The sequence below is a fragment of the Suncus etruscus genome, chromosome 12 (genome assembly GCF_024139225.1).
Source record: "Suncus etruscus isolate mSunEtr1 chromosome 12, mSunEtr1.pri.cur, whole genome shotgun sequence".
NCBI classification, from domain to species: Eukaryota; Metazoa; Chordata; class Mammalia; order Eulipotyphla; family Soricidae; genus Suncus; species Suncus etruscus.
Window position 1 is genome coordinate 55,399,736 of NC_064859.1, and position 19,414 is coordinate 55,419,149.

Consider the following 19,414-nt stretch of genomic DNA (forward strand, 5'->3'; position numbering starts at 1 on the left):
GACCATATCCAGTAATTCTCAGTGCTTATGCCTGTCTCTGTACCCAGGGATCAGTCCTGGTTATGCCTGGAGAGACCACATGTGGTGCGAGAGGTAAAACAATGTTGGCTTTTTGCATGGCAAGTGCCTTTTCCACTGTACTCTATCTACAGCCCTATCTTTATTTAACTTTTTTTTTTTAACTTTTAATACCACAATTACATTGTGTATCTGTTGATTGATTATGAACCTTTGGAAAGATAAATTATTGCAGTCTTTACTATTTTATTTTTGCTTCTCCCAAATCCACCATTTGTCTTATTGCTCATAACCCCTATTTATAATGAAGCTATAAAATCCAGAGCCCTGAAATGTAGGTTGTATTGATCTCCAAACCCAAGATTAGTTTTATGAGTGAAATAAGTCAGAGGGAGAGAGATAGACACAGAATACTATCACTCATCTGTGGGTTTTAAGAAAAATAAAAGACAATTTTGTAATAATTCTCAGAGACAATAGAGATGAGAGCTGGAAGATCCAGCTCATGATAGGAAGCTCACCACAGAGTGTTGAGTGCAGTTAGAGAAATAACTACACTGACAACTAACATAACAATGTGAATGAATGAGGGAAATAGAAAGCCTGTCTAAAATACTGGTGGGGTGGGGTTAGGGTAGGGAGATGGGAGATTTGGGGCATTGGTGATGGGAAAGTTGCACTGGTGAAGGGGGGGGTGTTCTTTATATGACTAAAACCCAACTACAGTCATGTTTGTAATCAAATTGTATAAATAAAGACATAAGAAAGAAATATATCATCTATAATTTAATATATCAGTCCTTCCTTGGCTAGCGCTTTCAAGGCAGACACCTTACCTCTAGCGCCACCTCTCCAGCCCCATCTCTTGATTATCTTGAACAATGACCAAAGGCATTTGAGAGTATTCACTTCAAACTACTCATGAACTAACTTAGAAAATAAAATTGAGGGATATTTGATTAATAAACAGTTTTAAACCAATAATCGCCAATATTATTAATGATCAAATATCACTGTTTGTATAGGCATGGTTAAGAACCAGACAAAGATCCCCATATAATCAATATCTCTTAACATTCTTTAGAAGTGCCTGCTAATTCATAAATGAAAAGTAAGGCATCCTTATTCTAGTATTGTCTTCAGGCCATTTAATTGTATACTTAGGAATTACTCAAAGCAACTGATAAATCATTAAAATGATTCTTTGTTAATTAGTCAGCTATCCAAATATTAATATATTGGGTTTATTAGTCAATAACTAGTTGGAAAATGTGTAAAGACAGATGTTTTTGCACCAGTAAATTTTATATAATTCATAAAAACATGATATTTGTATGTAGGTATGTATATATGGAATTTATAAGGTAAAAAATCAGACTTATTGTCCTGAAATAGAGCTTTTGTATGTTTTTTATTTGTTTTGGTGTTAGACCTGGTGTTATTTAGGGATTACTCATGACTTTGCACTCAGGGATCACTTCTGATGCATTCAAGGAACTATACAGAATGCTAGGAATTGAACCCCATCTGATGTGTTCAAGGCAAATACCCATGTATTATCACTCCAATCCTTAAAGTAGAACATTTTAAAAGGCTTCACAGGGTTAAACTGTAATTCAAGCATTATAACAAAAAGTACTTAAAAGTTGTATTTAGAAAAATAATAAGTCAATTTGTATAATGAAATACTGAATAGATGTGGTTTGGGAATTTGGGGGGAGATTATTGTGAGTAAATCGAAGTTTCCACTATTCAATATGGAAACAAATAGGTTATAACAGCCCCTTTAAAACACGAGAAATGTGGGGATGTGAACATCATCCAAAGAACTAAACATGCTTTGCATATGGGAGGTCCAGATTAAACTATTGGTACCACATAGTCTTTTTAGCATCACCAGGAATGACCCCAAAAGAAACACAAACAAAAAAAATATATATGCACATAGAAGATATAGAATGAAATACCTAAAGATATTAATAGTGACTATGTCTGGATTGTGAATTTAAGGAAATGTTTTTTATACTTTTCTAAAACTAAAGCTATTTTAAGATTCATTTATGTAGACAGAGCAGATACAATCAAATGATGTCATGATTATTAATGCTTTTCGAAGGATCCCAGCTACAACTTTTCTGCAATGCCACTGGCCGAAGGACTGACCAGGTCTACTGGAGGTGGAATGGGTCACTTGTAATTGACAGTGAATTACTGAACACTAATTTTAGATCGTAAGTATGCTGGCAGCTGATTTTACGACAGAATTTTTAATGTTAAATTTTATATCATACCATATATAACATCAATAATTTTATTTTATTTATTTTTATTTTATTTTTTGGTTTTTGGGCCACACCCATTTGACGCTCAGGGGTTACTTCTGGCTATGCGCTTAGAAATCACTCCTGGCTTGGGGGGATCATATGAGACGCTGAGGGATCGAACTGAGTTCCGTCCTATGCTAGCGCTTGCAAGGCAGACACCTTACCTCTAGCGCCACCTCTTTGGGCCCAATGGTTTGATTTTAATAGCAATAGTTAGTTGACAGTTGATGTTCCCTTAGCCCTAGGCTCAGCTCATATTGTGGTTGAGATTTATAAAATCTTGAATTAGGGGGGTTTGGTGGACCCCACATCTAGCAGCACTCAGGGGTTACTCCTGGCTCTGCACTCAGAAGCCATTCCTGGCATGCTCAGGGGACCATATGGGATGCCAGGGATCAGACTGGGTCTGTCCTGGTTCGGCTGTGTGCAAGGCAAAAGCCCTACCTCTGTGCTATCTCTCCAGCTTCTAAAATATTGAATGTTTAAGGTAAAAATAAATGTCATTTTAGTTTAAATTTCAGACCACTTGCAAGGCTTACTTCTATATTCAGTTATATATGTTTCAGCATTTCAAAGAAGTAGTTTGTTTTCACTTAATACAAAAATGACTTTGAAAAAAATTTCACTAAAAGTTTCCAAGAATTTCATAATTCACTGCTCCAGTATTGATGGTTCCTTTGACTTCTCCAGAGATAAATGAAAAAATTACCAGTAACATCTTTGTTATTTGTCTCCATCTCTCTTATTTCTTGTCTTTTATTTTTGGACCATACCTGGTGCTACTCAGAGGTTACTTCTGGCTCTGCACTCAGCAGTCACTCCTGTCAGTGCTTGAGGGAGCATATGAAATGTTGGGGATCAATTTGGGGTTGGCAGCATGCCAAGGAAAATGCTCTATTTATCTCTCTGACCCTTCTCTTATTTCCTATATTCTTCTTTTATATCTCAGGAATGCCAGAAAACAAATATCTGTATTAATTTAATTTCTTTATTACTGAATCTTCACAGACAATGGTATTAGAGCTATAAATTTTCAGATCAATATTACTAAGTATGCGATTATTGCCATTTTACCCTGGTATATATGTGTCTTATGTGTAGTGGATATAATTTGAACTGTATCTTCTTTGTTTTGAACAGAGTGAAGAATCATTCAAACCAAATTTACACAAACATTGTAGAACTTAACATTTTAAAAATGGAAGAAAAATTTTATAAATATCCATTTATCTGTACAGCTAGACGTTCATCTCTTAGGGATACAGCATATATTCAATTAGTACCTCCAGGTAAATACCAGAACTATTTATTTGAAATAGAATGTTGTTTTATGATCATGACCTTACTATGACCTGGTAGACATAGACCTTGTAAAGTTATTTCCTTGGCCCCAAACAGTTTTGAATTCCTGTTACCTGGGGAATCTTCTATTTCTCATCCACGTTTCAACTGAATTATCTTCTTGCTTTTCTGTCCTGACTTCTATCCTAGTTCACCTCTTTGTTTTGTTTTGTTTTGGGGTCATACCTGATTGTTCTCAGGGCTTATTCAGGCTCTGTGTTCAGGCATCCTTCTGAACAATTTTTGGGGAACAGATGAGAGGTAGAGCTCAAACCCAGATTGGCATCATGCAGGGCAAGAACCATACTCAGCCACCTAATGGCCTCTTTTCACAAATTGATTATATTAGGGCCTGGTATGAATTTACATAGGGCCCTATCTCCCTTTCACAGGAACTATTACATTTAATTTTTTTTCCTTGTAAATTAGGTAATGAAGCAGACCCTTGTCTTACTAGTCACTGTTTCTTGGGTTGGGATCAGATTAAGTCTGATACACTATGAGTGCTTATGAAAGTTTGTAGATAAATGACTACATGATGGATATAAAAAATACTCAGAAGTATCTACTTTCTAGGTAGGATGTAAAAAATTATTGGTTTGAAATGTTATTAGTTTTCTGAGTTGAATGACAAAGCACAGTATAAAAATATTTTAGTAGTATTTTTAATTGAATTAAAAGTAGGATATTTGTGGCTGGGTTATAGCTCAGGGGTGTAGCACATGCCATACATATATGAAATCCCTAACATAACAAAAAAGTGGGTATATAAAAATCTTTACAAGAAATATATATTTGAATCTCAAGAAAAAACATTTTTGAGGGGTTTTGGGCCACGCCCAGTGATGCTCAGGGGTTACTCCTGGCTATGCGCTCAGAAATCGCTCCTGGCTTGGGGGACCATATGGGATGCCAGGAGATCGAACTGCGCTTAGTCCTAGGTCAGAGTGTGCAAGGCAAATGCCCTACTGCTTGCGCCACCACTCCAGCCTTGATCTCAAGACACATTTTATTGGGAAATGAATTCAGAAAGATTACCAGTATATCTATAGTATTCTGTGTATGTTTACAAATGCCAATAACAAAAAATAAATTTAAAGAACATTTATAGCATTAAAAATAATTGATTACTTAGGAATAAATTCAGCAAAAGCTGTTTGAGAACTCAAACACAATTTGCAAAAAAGCTAAGAAAAATTAGAAAAATGAATGGGGATGAAATGAAGAAGTCATTTCTCTGCAGTAATTAAAAACACTTCCTGCAATGACAGAGAGATAGTTCCATAGCAAAGCTCATGTGAATCAAGTGAAATTCTGAAACTGTGGCTCATATGACTTAATGAGTATCATAGATACAACCCTGGGGGCTCCTGAGGATCTGTGAGCATGAGTTAGTGTTGTTGGGTTATTGCTGCAGGCATCACAATGTTGGTGTTGCTGGGGTTTGGTGTCATAAGAAATCATACATGTACCCACTTTCTGCTTTTCAAAAGGCAACTTACATTCAGAATCTAAGAAACATTTGGGGCATATATTTATGTGGGTGTATTGTGGGTGTAGCATGAAATAATTAACGATGGGGCTAGATGGCGGTGGATGGCGATGGATTTCTTTTTGCCATCCCAGGCCACGTGGCTCAGCAACCCCATGAACCGGCGAGTTTTAGTCCCAGGTGAAACGCGAAATCACTCACTCACAGGCAGGCGTTAGGAAGCAACAACTTTATTCATGCCCTATTCACCACATGTGTGTGGCCTACTCATAACCTTTCAAGCATTCAGCCATTCTAGGCTAGCCCTGCGTCTTAACTCACTTTAGCCATCTTCAGGGCCAAAGGAAACGGCCAAAAGGGGCCGAATTCCCTCGGTTCCAGCCTTATCTATCTTTTCCAAGACCCCTCCCAGAAATGGGAGGGTCTTGCAGGTAAGGTTACACCTACTAGTCAGTTCCTAAGACCCCTCCCAGAAATGGGTGGGTCTCAGGTACACTACAGTGGGGACAAACTTATTCTAAAATTCATGAGGAAAGAAAAAGAGCCAAGAATAATAAAGTAGGGGGCCAGAGTGGTAGCACAGTAGTAGGGAGTTTGCTCTGGATGCAGCTGACCTAGGACAGGACAGATGCGGGTTCGATCCCCGGCATCCCATAAGGTCCCCCGAGCCAGGCGCAATTCCTGAGTGCAGAGCCAGGAGTGATCCCTGAGCACTGCCGGGTATGGCCCCCCAAAATACAAACCAAAAAAGAAAACAAACACACACAAAGAATAATAAAGTAGGGTGGGAAAGATAGTATAACAGAACTAGGCTCAATCAAAACTATATAGTCCTCTGAGACCTGCCAAAGAGTAATCCCCAAGTTCAGAGCCACAAGTGAGCCTTGAACATCACTAGGTATAGGTGAAAATATGAAGGAAAAAAAAAGAGGAGTTAAGTTGGTTTTAAGTTAAAACCATTCATTTGGAAATTTTGCACTGCAGACATGGTTTTATATGAGGCTACAGTAATTATGATGGTGTAATTGAGCTAGCCTTTGTGCCAATTGGTTGTTGGCTCACATTTGGGCCAATTAAATACCACATGGTGCATCTTTATTTGTACTTTATTCCCAGATCAATGCAGACGATTTAAAGATTTAAATTGGAATAGCAAAATAATAAAACTTTTAGCTCTTATTTTCCCCCACTGAATGCCTATATAAACTCTGATGTTCAGAAGAAAATCAATTTTCAATTGATTTTTAAAATTAATTTCATTTGATTATTTTCTTCTTCTCTCACCTCCTATCTCACCTTCACCATATTCTTTGCCCCTCCTCATGTGTAGTCTCTGAATAAACAGTCTAGACTGAAGCCAGGAGAAAATGGACATGCAGTTCAGCCTGCACAGCTCCCTCAACCCTGTACTTTTTCATAACTTTGAGCTTTTCCTATCAGACTCATCTATCTCTCGGAGCATTTACAGACTTTTGCAAAACTTTGAATTATAGATCTTGTTACTTTTACCTTATGTGTATTAGATAACTTAGGTGAAAATTTAATACAGTGCACTTTTATTTTTATAAATAATTCAGGTTAGATTGCTTTGTACTGTTAGTATATGCTGTACTGTACTGCTTCATATTCCCCCCTTTTCTTATAACTAGGTAAAGCCATCAGATCGAACCTTCTACCACACAGGCAGCAGCGTGCAGCTAATCTAGAATATTATGCCACTGTCTTAAAATCATCAATTTAACACTATCAATCCTAGAGGACCCAGAGGCAACAAATCGATTAATGATGCATGGGCCAAAAATCAGCATAGCATGTAACAAGAAAAATGGTTCTCTGGCTACTGTTATTAGGCTAGTGGGATGACAGGGTGATCAATTAAAGAAAACCTCATAGCAATTCATGTCCTGCTTCCTCTGTTCCTCTCGGTACTGGAGTCATTTTTTTTTTCCAACTGGGCTAAGTTGCTCCTGACCTCCCCCAAATTATCAGCAGAATCACTGAGTAATCACAGAATCGCTGTCCTTTTCGCAGTCAAAGGACAGATAAATTTTAGTTTTTTGAGGAAAACATATACTCTTCAGTGACAAAAGCCAAGAAATATTAAAACCCCTCATCAACCAAACATGATAAATGCTGGACCCCTTTTCATTGCCATTTCCAGTTTACAGCTAGTAAGAAGAGAGAAGAAAAAGACAATAATAACGATCGAAGTTAACCACATATCACTGAGGAGAGTTTAGAGGCTATCAGTCCCCTTCATCAGTGGTATGGTCAGAGTCAAGGTGTCTACCATGCTTTCTCCTAAATGTCCAGCACAGAAACCAGTCTGGGTTTCTGCATGGCTGATCAGGTTAGGCCCTTGTCCTTCAGTGTTGTCTTCTTCATAGGAGTCTAGTAGATCAAGGACACAATGTTTCTAACATTACCAATTCTGGAGGTAGTTAGGATAATGGGGTATAAATCAGTCCAAAAAGGTGTCCATCCCAGGCTGTGCCCCATGTCTTCTTGCTCCTAATCCCCTTGCAACTTTCCTGCCAACCTCCTGTTTCACATTTTCCCTAGAAATTTAACCATCTCAGAAGTCATTAAGGAAAGCGTGGGTAAAAGTCCAGCTTCTGAAACTTCTAAAGCCTGGCAAAAGGACTGTAGACTCTACTTGCATAAGGGGTGAACTCTCAGTATACTTTATTTTTTAATGCTGGTCCAGGCAATTGACAAGTTTGGGTTAGAAATTATAAACATCTAAAAAAGACCAGATCAAATAGATGGAGGATTGTCATATAACATAATCATGACCTGGAACAGTAAAGGGTCCTCTCTATTCTTTGGAGGACAGAGCAATAGAAAATTCTCTGGGATGGTGACAGAATTTAAAGCAACAGAAACCAAAATAGCCTAGCACTATCTACCTGCTCTCAGCATTTAGGCATCTGTGTGAGGTCATGGTGCCATTCCTCTAGAAAAGTTCTCTAATACTACACAGATGGCTTGTTCTTTTGCATAAACCCAACAATACTGAAGAATTCTCAATTTGGGGTACCCCATTATCTTATTGAGAATTTCTGGGGATTGGTCAAGGACAGAGCAGATGGTTTACATAAATAGGAACATTAATTCAGTCTACCTTCCAAGTCAGGGTTACCCAGGCTTGGCCAGTGTGAAGATGTGAAGAGCAATTCAACATGATGAGCCAGAGGTGACTTTTGAGCCTCTCATCTTCTGTATGAGGGTTTTGGTAGGAAGGAGTCCATCCCCTTCCCTCCAGGATTGGGAGAGATTCCAGTCTTTAAGACTTTTCTAGGTGCTATAGCAAGGTCCAGGTTGTGTTCAATCCTTGCAGATCTAGGTATTTCTAGATAACTTCCGGTTTCCTTAGGCCAGACTGCCTCTAGGGTCTCCCTAAGATTAGCAGAGTCCTTGTAACAGTACCCATTATTACTAGTCATGCTTCTTTCATTTAGCCTCCTCCCCTTTCAAATCTATTTTCCTGGAAGAGGGCTTTGGGTTTCCCTAGCTGACTTTTAATATTTTCAGTCTGCATGAGGACTAATCCCCATTACAGAGAGGAAAAGTTCTTATCTGTATTTATGCAAACCAACATAGTGCCATCAGCATAAAAAAAAAATACTGAAGGTGCAAAGAAAAGAGAATCAAATGTTTCCCAGTTTTCACAGCACACAGAACAACAATTATACATATTATTTTACATTCCATTTAGAAAACCTTGATTTTCTATAACCTCTAAGGTTAAATTTTCTAAGAGCAGTATAACATGACTCTGGAGCTTCTAAGCTCTTTTTCCATAGACTTCACCAAAAAGGATTAGAACAACTCTGCAGGTATAAATTAAATTATAACAATACAGTTTTATCATGAAATTTTTTTCTTTAGAACAGAATCCTCAAACCTTCTACATATGTCTTTACTTTCATTTTTTCTTGTAAGTTTTCTTCATTCCAATTTACAACCAACACTTTCATAGAATTCCCTATTTTTTCCCAACAGTCACAACTCCATCCACTATCTTTCTTGCATAAAACGCACTTCCTGCTCTCTTTTCTCTAACCTTCTCTTCTCTCTTCACCTTCCAACCTGGTGGTCTCACCTTGCTGGCTGCTTATACTGACACTCTTGAGGACCTAGATTGGAGCATGGGATAGGGCCGTTCTTGGCTCTCTGCTCCATTCTCTTTCTGCATCCAGATCCCTGCAGGGCAAGCCAGTTTACCAAATTAGCAACCTAGACACCAGTGCCATAGTTTTTGGATGGGAAGCTTGAAAATGCCCTCTGTCAATTTGGAAAGAAATTGCTAGACATTTTTTACAACCTAGCAGGACAAAATTGTCCCTTATAGTACCTAGCAAAGACCTTTAACTCAGTTCAATAGATTTCCATCTTTTGGATATTAGTATCAAATATTATATTTGGAAATGCACTCCTAAGATTAACATGAAACACTGATATGAAGGCCAACATTAAGTTTGATACCTGGTGGCAAAATTCATGCAGTTCCCTGAACATAAAAGGCAGACCTATTTAAAATATATGAATATAGTCTGAGAAAGCTAAACACACCAATATGCAACATTTTCCACCCAATTCCTCATTCTTAGAAACAACTAGAGTTTAAGGAGGTTGTTTGTAGGAGCTCTTAATTCACTAAGTTTGAGTTTTCAAATGACCATTTTTTTGTTCTCTCAGACTGTTGTTTATAGATGACTGCTTAACACATAGTCAATAATTGCCAAAAGCGGAGGAATTCCTGGGGTTTGCTAAATAAGAGAGAGAGACAGAGACAGAGAGAGACAGAGAGACAAAGACAGAGAGAGATTGAGAGAGAGAGAAGGGAGAAGGACAGAGACCTTGGAATTCTCTTTCTCAAAGTCTTTTTAGACTCTTTGGAGGATTTTTAACTCTTTTAGGCCTGAGTTTCCAAAGACTCCCAATGCCAAATGTTTTAATAGTTCTTTCTACCAGCCAAAGTCCCTTTTATGCTGGTCTCATTAGCATCTGACTTCTCTCCTGGTGGTTTCCAACCAGCTCCCACTATTAGAAGGGGAACAGAGGCAGGTGATGAATAACAATAATCTCACAAATGAAGCAAGACAGACACAATCTCTATTGTTAATACCACTTGTGCAGTTTTTTTGTGAAGTATTTTTACTTCTCACTTTAACCTGACTAACAGTTCCAATATACACAGAAAGATGGATTGATGGGAATATGGGGGGGCATCATACATATACACATGAAGATAAGCTCAATTGATAGATTGATGTTCCTCTATCCATCCCCTAACTCACCCCCCCCCCCAATGTCAGGAGGGCAGCTGAACTTGATCAAGAAAGGCCTGAGGTCTCCAGAGCAATTGGAACCCTGCTGGGTTGAGACTGCCCAGTGTTTCCTGATCCTCCCACTCAACCCTTGGGTTGTATCTAGGGGAGCAGATAAGGAGCTCTTCTGACCTACAAATTAAATTAGGTCAAGTCACTATAAATAGTGAGACATTATCATTTCAGTTTTTCTGATGCTCTCATTTTGTTCTCGGTGTTAGAGAAAATATTTTGGTGACGTTAAAAAAAAAAGCAACTAGACAACAAATACAAACATGAGACTCAACCCTAAACACAAAACGCAACACAGATTTGCCCTAATACTGGGACAATCTAACAAATACAGAGGTTGCCATACACGTCTCTGAGCACCTAGTTCCATGGAAATTTTGGCTGCATTCAGTGTTTCTGGAGAGGATTTGACAGAGTTTGATGAGACCAAAATCTTCCTGATTAGACAGAAGACTCTCAGAGATCAAAAGACTAAAGTCTCCTGATTAGACAGAAGTTTCCTTGATGAGACTGAAACCTCCCTGATGAGACCCAAGTTTCCCTGATAATATTAAAGCCTCCCTGATGAAACAGAAGTTTCCCTGATGATACTGAAGTCTACATGATGAGACAGAAGTCTCCCTGATGAGACCAAAGTCTCTCCCTTCTTATGAGACTCACACTCATGACCACCCCAGATTTTTAGCTCAATCCAAATTATACTCACCAATGACTTGGTGCCACTAGGACACATTGCAGGTCTGATGTGTGTTGTCTCTTCATTGACATCTCTAGATTTAGGAAAAGTAGTGACAGTGGCAGTGTTAATACAAAGCGAGGAAAGGGAATAGGCAAGAGAGAGGTGGACAACACTAATTATTGTCTGGCCAGACTCCTCACAGAATATTAAGGATTATTTAGCATTGAATTACATTTATAAACCCCGTGATTGGTTGCCTCTCATGGCTGGGATCCAAGCCCTCAGGAGGGTCAAATGTCTTTGAGTCTTTATGGATTCTGTGAACCCACTAGTTAGACCCCACTCAGACCCTGCATGAGGCCATCCCCAATCCCTGTTATAGTCACCACATTTGCCCCGAATGATAGACACTTAAAGCACAGAATGTGAGTTGAGTAGGCAACCATAGCCTGGAGATGCATGGATCTCTATCTCAGTGGGACCTTCATATGTTAGGCTGTCGCTCAACACAGACTCTTGAGAAACAAAAATAAGTGAAAGTAAAGAAAGTTTATTAGAGCTCATCGCTGAGAACTCTTGAGCCAAAGAGACTCTGAGTACCAGAATTGGGAACCCTAGAATCAAAGAGACTGAGAGCATGGAGCAGTTTTACTATACACATTATGTACTTTCCTTGAACCAGCTGGGGGATTAAAGGTCATAACTCTACCTTATCTGAAGCATAGCAGAGGTACAGATCAAATGTAGTGGTTAGGAGATCTTAAGACATCTTGGAACATCCTGACAAGTGTGTGATATACATCATTCATGTTCTCTTCAGTTACTGAACTTGACCATGCTGGTTTTTTTTTCTAACTTAACTGCCAAAAATGTCCCTGCTCAAGTCTAGGTCTTATTCTTGAATGTCTATGCTGTCTCACAGTATAATGTAAGTTTGCATTAAGTAGTGATAATGAAAACATTAATATCACTTGGGACTTGGGGTTCCAGGTTTCTTCCAAATATGGTTACTTTGAGATGATAATGTTTAAGATGTTGTGCTCAACTTTTGAATTCTTTTGGTTCTAATATTTTCCTTCTTTTTTTGTTACAGTTCCTGATTACAAAAAGCCCATTATTGGCATATTTGTCATATTGACAGTAATGGCCATATGCTCTGTTATCATCTATAACATCTTTAAAGTTGACATTATACTTTGGTACAGAGATTCTTGCTATAATTTTCTCCCTAAAAAAGGTAAAAATTTTGTTTTTATACAGTATTGGAGAAAAAAATAGTTCAAAAATATATTAAATAAGTAAAAAGGATTTTATTTAAAGAGAAAAGTTGTTTTTGGTTTGGGGGCCACACTCTGCAGTTTTTGGTTCTACACCTAATCTGCTCAAGGAAGTTGCTATCAGGGTGCATCAGGGAGCCTGGGGTGTCAATGATTGAAACTAGGGCTCCTGCATATAAAACAGTTACTTCCTTTGGTTCTCCTCAATCCTATGCTTTTACTTAAATATTGAATGAAAGTTAATAATACAGAAATAGTAATTATTATATATACTTATAGATTTGTAATTAAATGACTAAACAATATTGTTTTTAATGCTACTGCTTTGATGGTCTTAATATAGAGTAATCCAGCATCAAATGTATCAGTTTTTAAATTCAGTGACTCAGAAGTGGTTGGGAATCTGCTGCATGCTGCATAGTACATATATTACCCTCTACTCTGCTTGAAATAAAAGCAATGACTCAGTCTTCCTGCATCGGGGAAGGGTCCTCCTTTCTCTCTCCTTTTTTTTTTTAATTTATTTTTAATTACTTTATTTAAGCATTATGTTTACAAAATTTTTCATGATTGAGTTTAAGCCATACAATGGACACCGCCCTTCACCAGCACACATTTCTTGCTACCAATGTCCCCATTTTCCTTTCCATCATTTCCCCTGCCTGCCTCTTGGTAGACATCTTACTTCTCCCTCTTTCTCTCACACTTTCTAGTTTTTTCTCTTTCTTTAATTCCACCTCGTTGACACTGTGGTTTTCACTACCATTAATGAAGGGGTATGTATCATGCATATCATTTTATCCCCTTTTAGCATGTCTTTTTTGTCCAGAGTGATCATTTCCAGCTTTCCTTGTTATAGTGATCCCTTCTTTATCTTAACTTCACTGATAACAAACTGCATTTATGGCAAACTTCCTACCATGGACTGGTCCTCTTGACCCTCATTGGTACTCTCTCTGGATATTAGTACAATAATATCTTTTATCTTTCTATCTGGATATTATTACTCTATCTGGATATTATTACAATAATATCTTTTATTTTTATAATAGCCCTTAAATGAGTGAGATTATTCTATGTCTCTCCCACTTCATCTCACTCATTTCACTGAGCATAATAATCTCCATATTTGTCCATGTATAAGCTAATTTCATGACTCCATTTTCCTAATCACTGTGTAGTATTCCATTGTGTAGGTGTACCAATTTCTTTAGCTACTCATTTGTTGTTGAGTACTTGGGTTGTTTCCAGATTCTGACTATTATAAACAGTGCTGCAATGAACAAAGGAATGTAGAGTGCTTTACAGTATGATGATATTTTTGGTTGTGGTATTGCTGGATCATATGGAAGTTATATTTCTAGTTTTTTGAGGAATATCCATATTATTTTCCAAAGAAACAGGGTCCAGTTGACATTCTCAACAGCAGTGAATAAGAGTTATTTTCTCCCCACATGAGCACTATGACTAATTGTTTTTTTCTTCTTTTTGATGTATGTCAGTCTATGTGGTATGAGATAATATCTCATTCCTGACGATTAGCAATGTGGAACATTTTTATATGCCTTTTTGCCATCTGTATTTTGTTGTTGTTGTTGCTGTTGTTTTGTTTTATTTTGGGTCACACCCGCTGTTACTCCTGGCTATGTGCTCAGGAATCAATCCTAGCTCAGGGGACCATATGGAATGTCAGGAATCCAACCCAGGTACATCCTTGGTCAGCTGTCTGCAAAGTAATTGCTCAACCACTGTGCTATAGGTCCATTCCCCATCTGTATTTCTTTTTTAGGAATGTCTGTTCATTTCTTCTCCCAATTTTTGGGTAAGGTTAGACTTTTTCTTATTAAGTTCTATCAGTGCCTTGTATATATGAGATATTAACTCCTTATCTGATAGGTATTGGATGAATAGTTTTTTTTTTTTTTGTTGTTGTTGTTGTTGTTGAATAGTTTCTTCCATTCTATGCAGTCTTTATAGCCTTGTGACCATATCCTTTGAAGTGCAAAAATTTCTGTTTGATTTTGTCCCATTTATTTATCATTGCTTCCACATGCTTGGTCAGTTGGTGTTTCATCTTTGAATGTGCCTTTAGCTTCAATGTCAAAGAGTGTATTACCTATGTTTTCCTCTATGTGCCTTGGATTTTAGGTCTGATATAAAAGTCTTTAATAAGTTTTAATTTGACCTTTGTGCATGGTGTTAAAGAGAAGTCTAAGTTAACTTTTTTTGCATGTAATTGACCAGTTTTCCCAACGTCACTTGTTGAAGAGGCTTTCCTTGCTCCACTTTGTAATTCTTGCTCCTTTATTAAAGATTAATTGGTTGTATATCTGTGGGTTCAGCTCTGAATATCTAAGTCTATTTAATTGATCTAAGAGTCTGTCTTTATTCTAATACCATGCTGTTTTATGACTACTGTTTTTCAATATAACTTAAAGTTGGGGACAGTGATTACTCCCCCCTGTTGCATTAGCTCCATCGCTAATTATTTAATGCTACACTCCCCCCCCCTCCTTTTGCCAAGGATTTCTTTAGCTATTCATGGGTATTTATTGTTGTAAATGAATTTCAGGAGTGTTTGATCCATTTCTTTGAAAAATGTCATGTGTATTTTATAGGGATTACATTAAATGTATACAATGCTTTAGGAATTTTTGACATTTTAATGATGTTTATCTTCATAATCCATGGCAGAGTATATATTCCCACTTACTGATGTCCTATTTTATTTCTTGAAAATGTGTTTTGTTGTTTTATTAGTATAGACCTTCCACTTCTGTAGTTAAATTGACATTTTAGAGGGATTGTTTGCATGAAGAGTTTTCTTCCAACCTTTTGACTTTGACTCAGTGTTTGCTCTGGCTATTCAAATGTGTTTCTTGCAGACATCAAAATGTTGGATTCAACTTTTTGATCCATTTTACAACTCTGTGTCTCTTGATTGTTGCATTTAGTTCACTAATATTGAGGCAGATTATTGTTATGAGAATTTGTGTCATCTTCTTATAGAAGTTTGGTGTACTTTTGGAGTCTGTTTTACTTCTTTTAAGTTTGTTTTTGAGTCTAAAGTATTTGAGCTGATGTTTATCATTAAAGATGTGTGCCTATTTTTCAAACCTGAATGAAAGTTTGTTTGGGTAAATTATTCTTGGTGAAGCATATTTTTCATTGATTTTTTTTTCACTATTTCCTGTCACTGCCTCTGGGCCTGAAGGTTTGATTGTGATATGTATGCTGCAAATATTAAGGATTTGTCCTTGTATTTATTTCCTTCTTTGTTATTTCCGCATCCAGTGGTCTGTCTCTCTATGATGTTTTTTTTTTTTTTTTTTTATCATTGTGACTAAGATGTACCTTGGAGTGCTTTTGTGGATCTCTTTTGGCCAGTACACTTTGGGGCATCCAGAATGTGGGTGCATATACTCTTCAGCTTTGGAAATTGCTTAGCAATGATTTTTTTTTGATTGTTGATTCTTCATGGGGTTTTCTTCCTGGTGCTCTGGAACCCCAAGATTATCATGTTTCTCTTGAATTTATCCCAGAGTTCCATTGTTGTCTGATCATTTATTCTAACTATTGTTTCCATTTTTTTCTTCATTTATTTTAAGGGGATTTTTGCATTTCTATTGTATAGTGGTATTGTGCTGTTTATCTTCCAGCTCACTGATTCTGTCTTTAGCAGCTATTACCCTACTGATGAAACCTTCCAGTGAGTTTTTCATTTTGTCTACCAACGTTTTTATTTCTGTTAATTCTGTTTGAAGTTGTCTCATTTATTTTGTTGGTTTGTTTTGTTGGTTGGTTTTGATTTCTGGGCCATACATGGCAGTGCTTAGGGGTTACTCCTGGCTTTGTGCTCAGATATTACTCCTGGCAGGCTCAGGGTACCATATTGGATGCCAGAGATTGAAGCTGGGTTGGCCATATGCAAGGGAAATGTGTTAACTCACTGTGTTATCACTCCAGCCCTAAAGTTTCTACTCTTATATTCTTGAATTTTATTGGCTGCCCATTCCATGTATTTCTTTCAGTTCTTTGAACATCTTTAACATTTTCTCTCTAAGGAGTGGCTATATAGGTGACTGATTGGATCTTCAAAACTACCTTCTTCATTGACTAAGTTTGGAGTGATTCTGCATTGTGATCTTTGCACTTTAGTGATGTTTTCTATATGATGCTCTGTGGCTTACTGACTAGAAGTGAATAGCCACGTGGCAAAATGGAGTGGGTGCAGCGATCTTGCAGGGTTACTTACCTGGTGCAGGTGTTTCCTGGTGAAGATTAATCAGTTTGCTGAATACCCTTGACCTTGCTGCAGTCATGCCTGCATTGAATTCACTGCCTTTTGGGCTCTCTCCTCACTGCATTCAATATATTTAAATTGTACTTGCTGATTTAAAAAAAAATCAGTAGCATTGCAATCACATTTTAAAAGAAGTGTGGGTAGAAATTAAGGCATAGACATTTAGTAAGGAAATAGTACAGAGTGATAAAACATGTGCCCACTCTGAGCAAGAAATGATCTACATAGAAATCTGAGCCAGATAATAACCAAAGAACAATTTTTAAGGCTGGAGTGATAGCACAACAGGTAGGACATTTACCTTGCATATGACTGACCAAGATTTGATTCCTGTTATTCTATATGGTCCATTGAGCCTATAAGGAATGATTTCTGAATGTAGAGCCAGGAGTAAGCCCTGAGCAGTGCCAGGTGTGTCCCCCCCAAAAACAAACAAAAAGACACAGAAAAAAATTTTTTTAGTACAATGCAATAGAACTTGTAAGAGGTGAACATTTGAAAAAGGTATACTTTAAAAGGTATTGCACTTTCAGTCATTTTATTTAACAAAATAATATTTTTGTAATGCATATTGACTTTACCAGATCTTGAACTATTCCTTTTGATTATAAATATATTCTGTTTTCTCTTTAGCATCAGATGGGAAGACCTATGATGCTTACATACTATATCCAAGAATGCTCGAGGGAGGATCCACGTCTAATTTAGATATTTTTGTGTTTAAAGTCTTGCCAGAAGTTTTGGAAAAACAGTGTGGATATAAACTATTTATTCATGGAAGGGATGATAATGTTGGGGAAGGTATGTATGTAATGGAAAAAGTAGATGCCTTGTTATTTTATTATTTTGCTTGTTTGCTTTGTTTTTGGACCAGTTATCACTCAAGGATTATTTAAAGTGCTGTAAGTAGAACTAGCCACATGCTAGTCAAGTGCCTTAACCTCTTTACTATCTCTCAGGCCCCCTAGTATTATTATTTAAAAAAACAACTTACTTGCTTAACTTAAGTATTATTTTTCTAGAAGATGATTGCATAGGGGTACATATTTGACAACTTAAAGAATATCTTTAATGGGCCAGAGAGATAGTACAGTGGGATAAAACACTGTTTTGGATGCAGCCAATCACTAACACCACACACTGTCTTCCAATTACCACCATGAGGGACTCCTCAGCTCAGAGACAAAAGTATCTCCTGAGCACAGCTGGGTATTCTCCAAATCAAAATAACAACAACAATAAAAAAGGAGTGTAAAGATAATAATTTAAAAAAGGCTGCGTTCAGAGGCATTTTACCTTTATTAAACACATAGTATTGACTTTTTCATATTTAGTTTGAGCAACAATTATGTTTTTGTTGTAGTTTTTATTTTTGTTTGTTTGTTTGTGGTTATACATAACCTTTTGGTGCTCAGGGATTACTCCTGGCTCTGTGCTCAGGGCTCATTCCTGGCAGGGCTCCAAGTACCATATGATGTGCTGGGGATCAAACTTTGGTCAGTCACTTAAAGGTAAACACCCTATCTATAGTACTAACTCTCTGACCCCAACTAAGTTTTAATTTATTAAACTTTAAAAAACTTAATTAGCTAGATCCAGTAGTTACTTTATAACTGATAGATGAAGTAATATTGATTTAACAAAATGTATTACTTTTTAACTGAAAATGTTCTGAGTATTAAACTATTCAATTGAGGAGGGGTTAAGTTTGAGCTAGTCTATGAAATAAGAAATTTTCTTGATCTTAAATCAGGAGACATAGGAGTTGGAATAGGAAGCATCTTACGGGGTCTAGTCTGGGCTGTGAAATGGTTTATTTTACATGGAAAACTTACTCTCCTGTGTTTTGCATTTTCCAGACACTTTTGAAGTCATTAATGAAAACATAAGTAAAAGCAGAAGACTCATTATCATTTTGGCTCAAGGACTGTTAGGATTTAGCTGGCTGTGCAGTTCATCCGAAGAGCAGATAGCAATGTACAGTGCTCTCATAAGGGAAGGAATCAAAATTCTCCTGGTGGAGCTGGAGAAAATCCATGACTATGAAAAAATGCCCGAATCCATTCAGTTCATTCAACGAAAGCAAGGGGCCATCTGCTGGTCAGGAGACTTTGAAGTGGAGGCACAATCTGTGAAGACAAGATTCTGGAAGAAGGTCAGGTATCACATGCCAGTTTAGTGACAGCCACCTCCAACTGAGCACCAGAGACCAAGAAAAGACTGCTGAGAGAAATCCAGGTGCCTCTAAGGTAGCAGGGAGGAGAAGGACCAGCATGCTTCATGGCTCCTGCATCATAGCACTGTCTGCACTGATTTGTACAGTGACAGCATAGGACCTGTAGAGTCCAATAACACTGAGGTTATCTGGAATTGTCAAGGGACCAGAATGTGGTGCCAGTAACAAGCCAAGGCAATTCAGAGCCCAGGTCTTAGAAAGTCCTTCTATAAAATAACAATGACCTCTTTGAAAGTTTGAACTGCTGAGAAGAGAGGGTCAGAGCAGCAAAGGAAAGATGGTACTGAAGACTCTCATCAGCAGATTCAAGAAGGTTGTTTGCAGGCTGGACATGAGGTTGTGGACTTTGGGACTGTGGGTGATGGTGGGGTCCTTGAATGGCACTCCTGGGCAGGAAGC

General features: G+C 37.5%; 1 protein-coding gene across 1 annotated transcript in view; it reads left to right on the plus strand.

Moving 5' to 3' along the window:
* IL1R1 (interleukin 1 receptor type 1) overlaps positions 1-18,958 on the plus strand; it is a 49,996-nt gene extending 31,038 nt beyond the window's left edge. Inside the window, exons 7-11 of the mRNA XM_049784625.1 lie at positions 2,135-2,249; positions 3,483-3,631; positions 12,293-12,436; positions 17,413-17,580; positions 18,639-18,958. Of these exons, the coding sequence (XP_049640582.1) occupies positions 2,135-2,249; positions 3,483-3,631; positions 12,293-12,436; positions 17,413-17,580; positions 18,639-18,958 (896 nt within the window). The remainder of the gene's footprint in view (positions 1-2,134; positions 2,250-3,482; positions 3,632-12,292; positions 12,437-17,412; positions 17,581-18,638) is intronic.
* Positions 18,959-19,414: the final 456 nt, after the last annotated feature.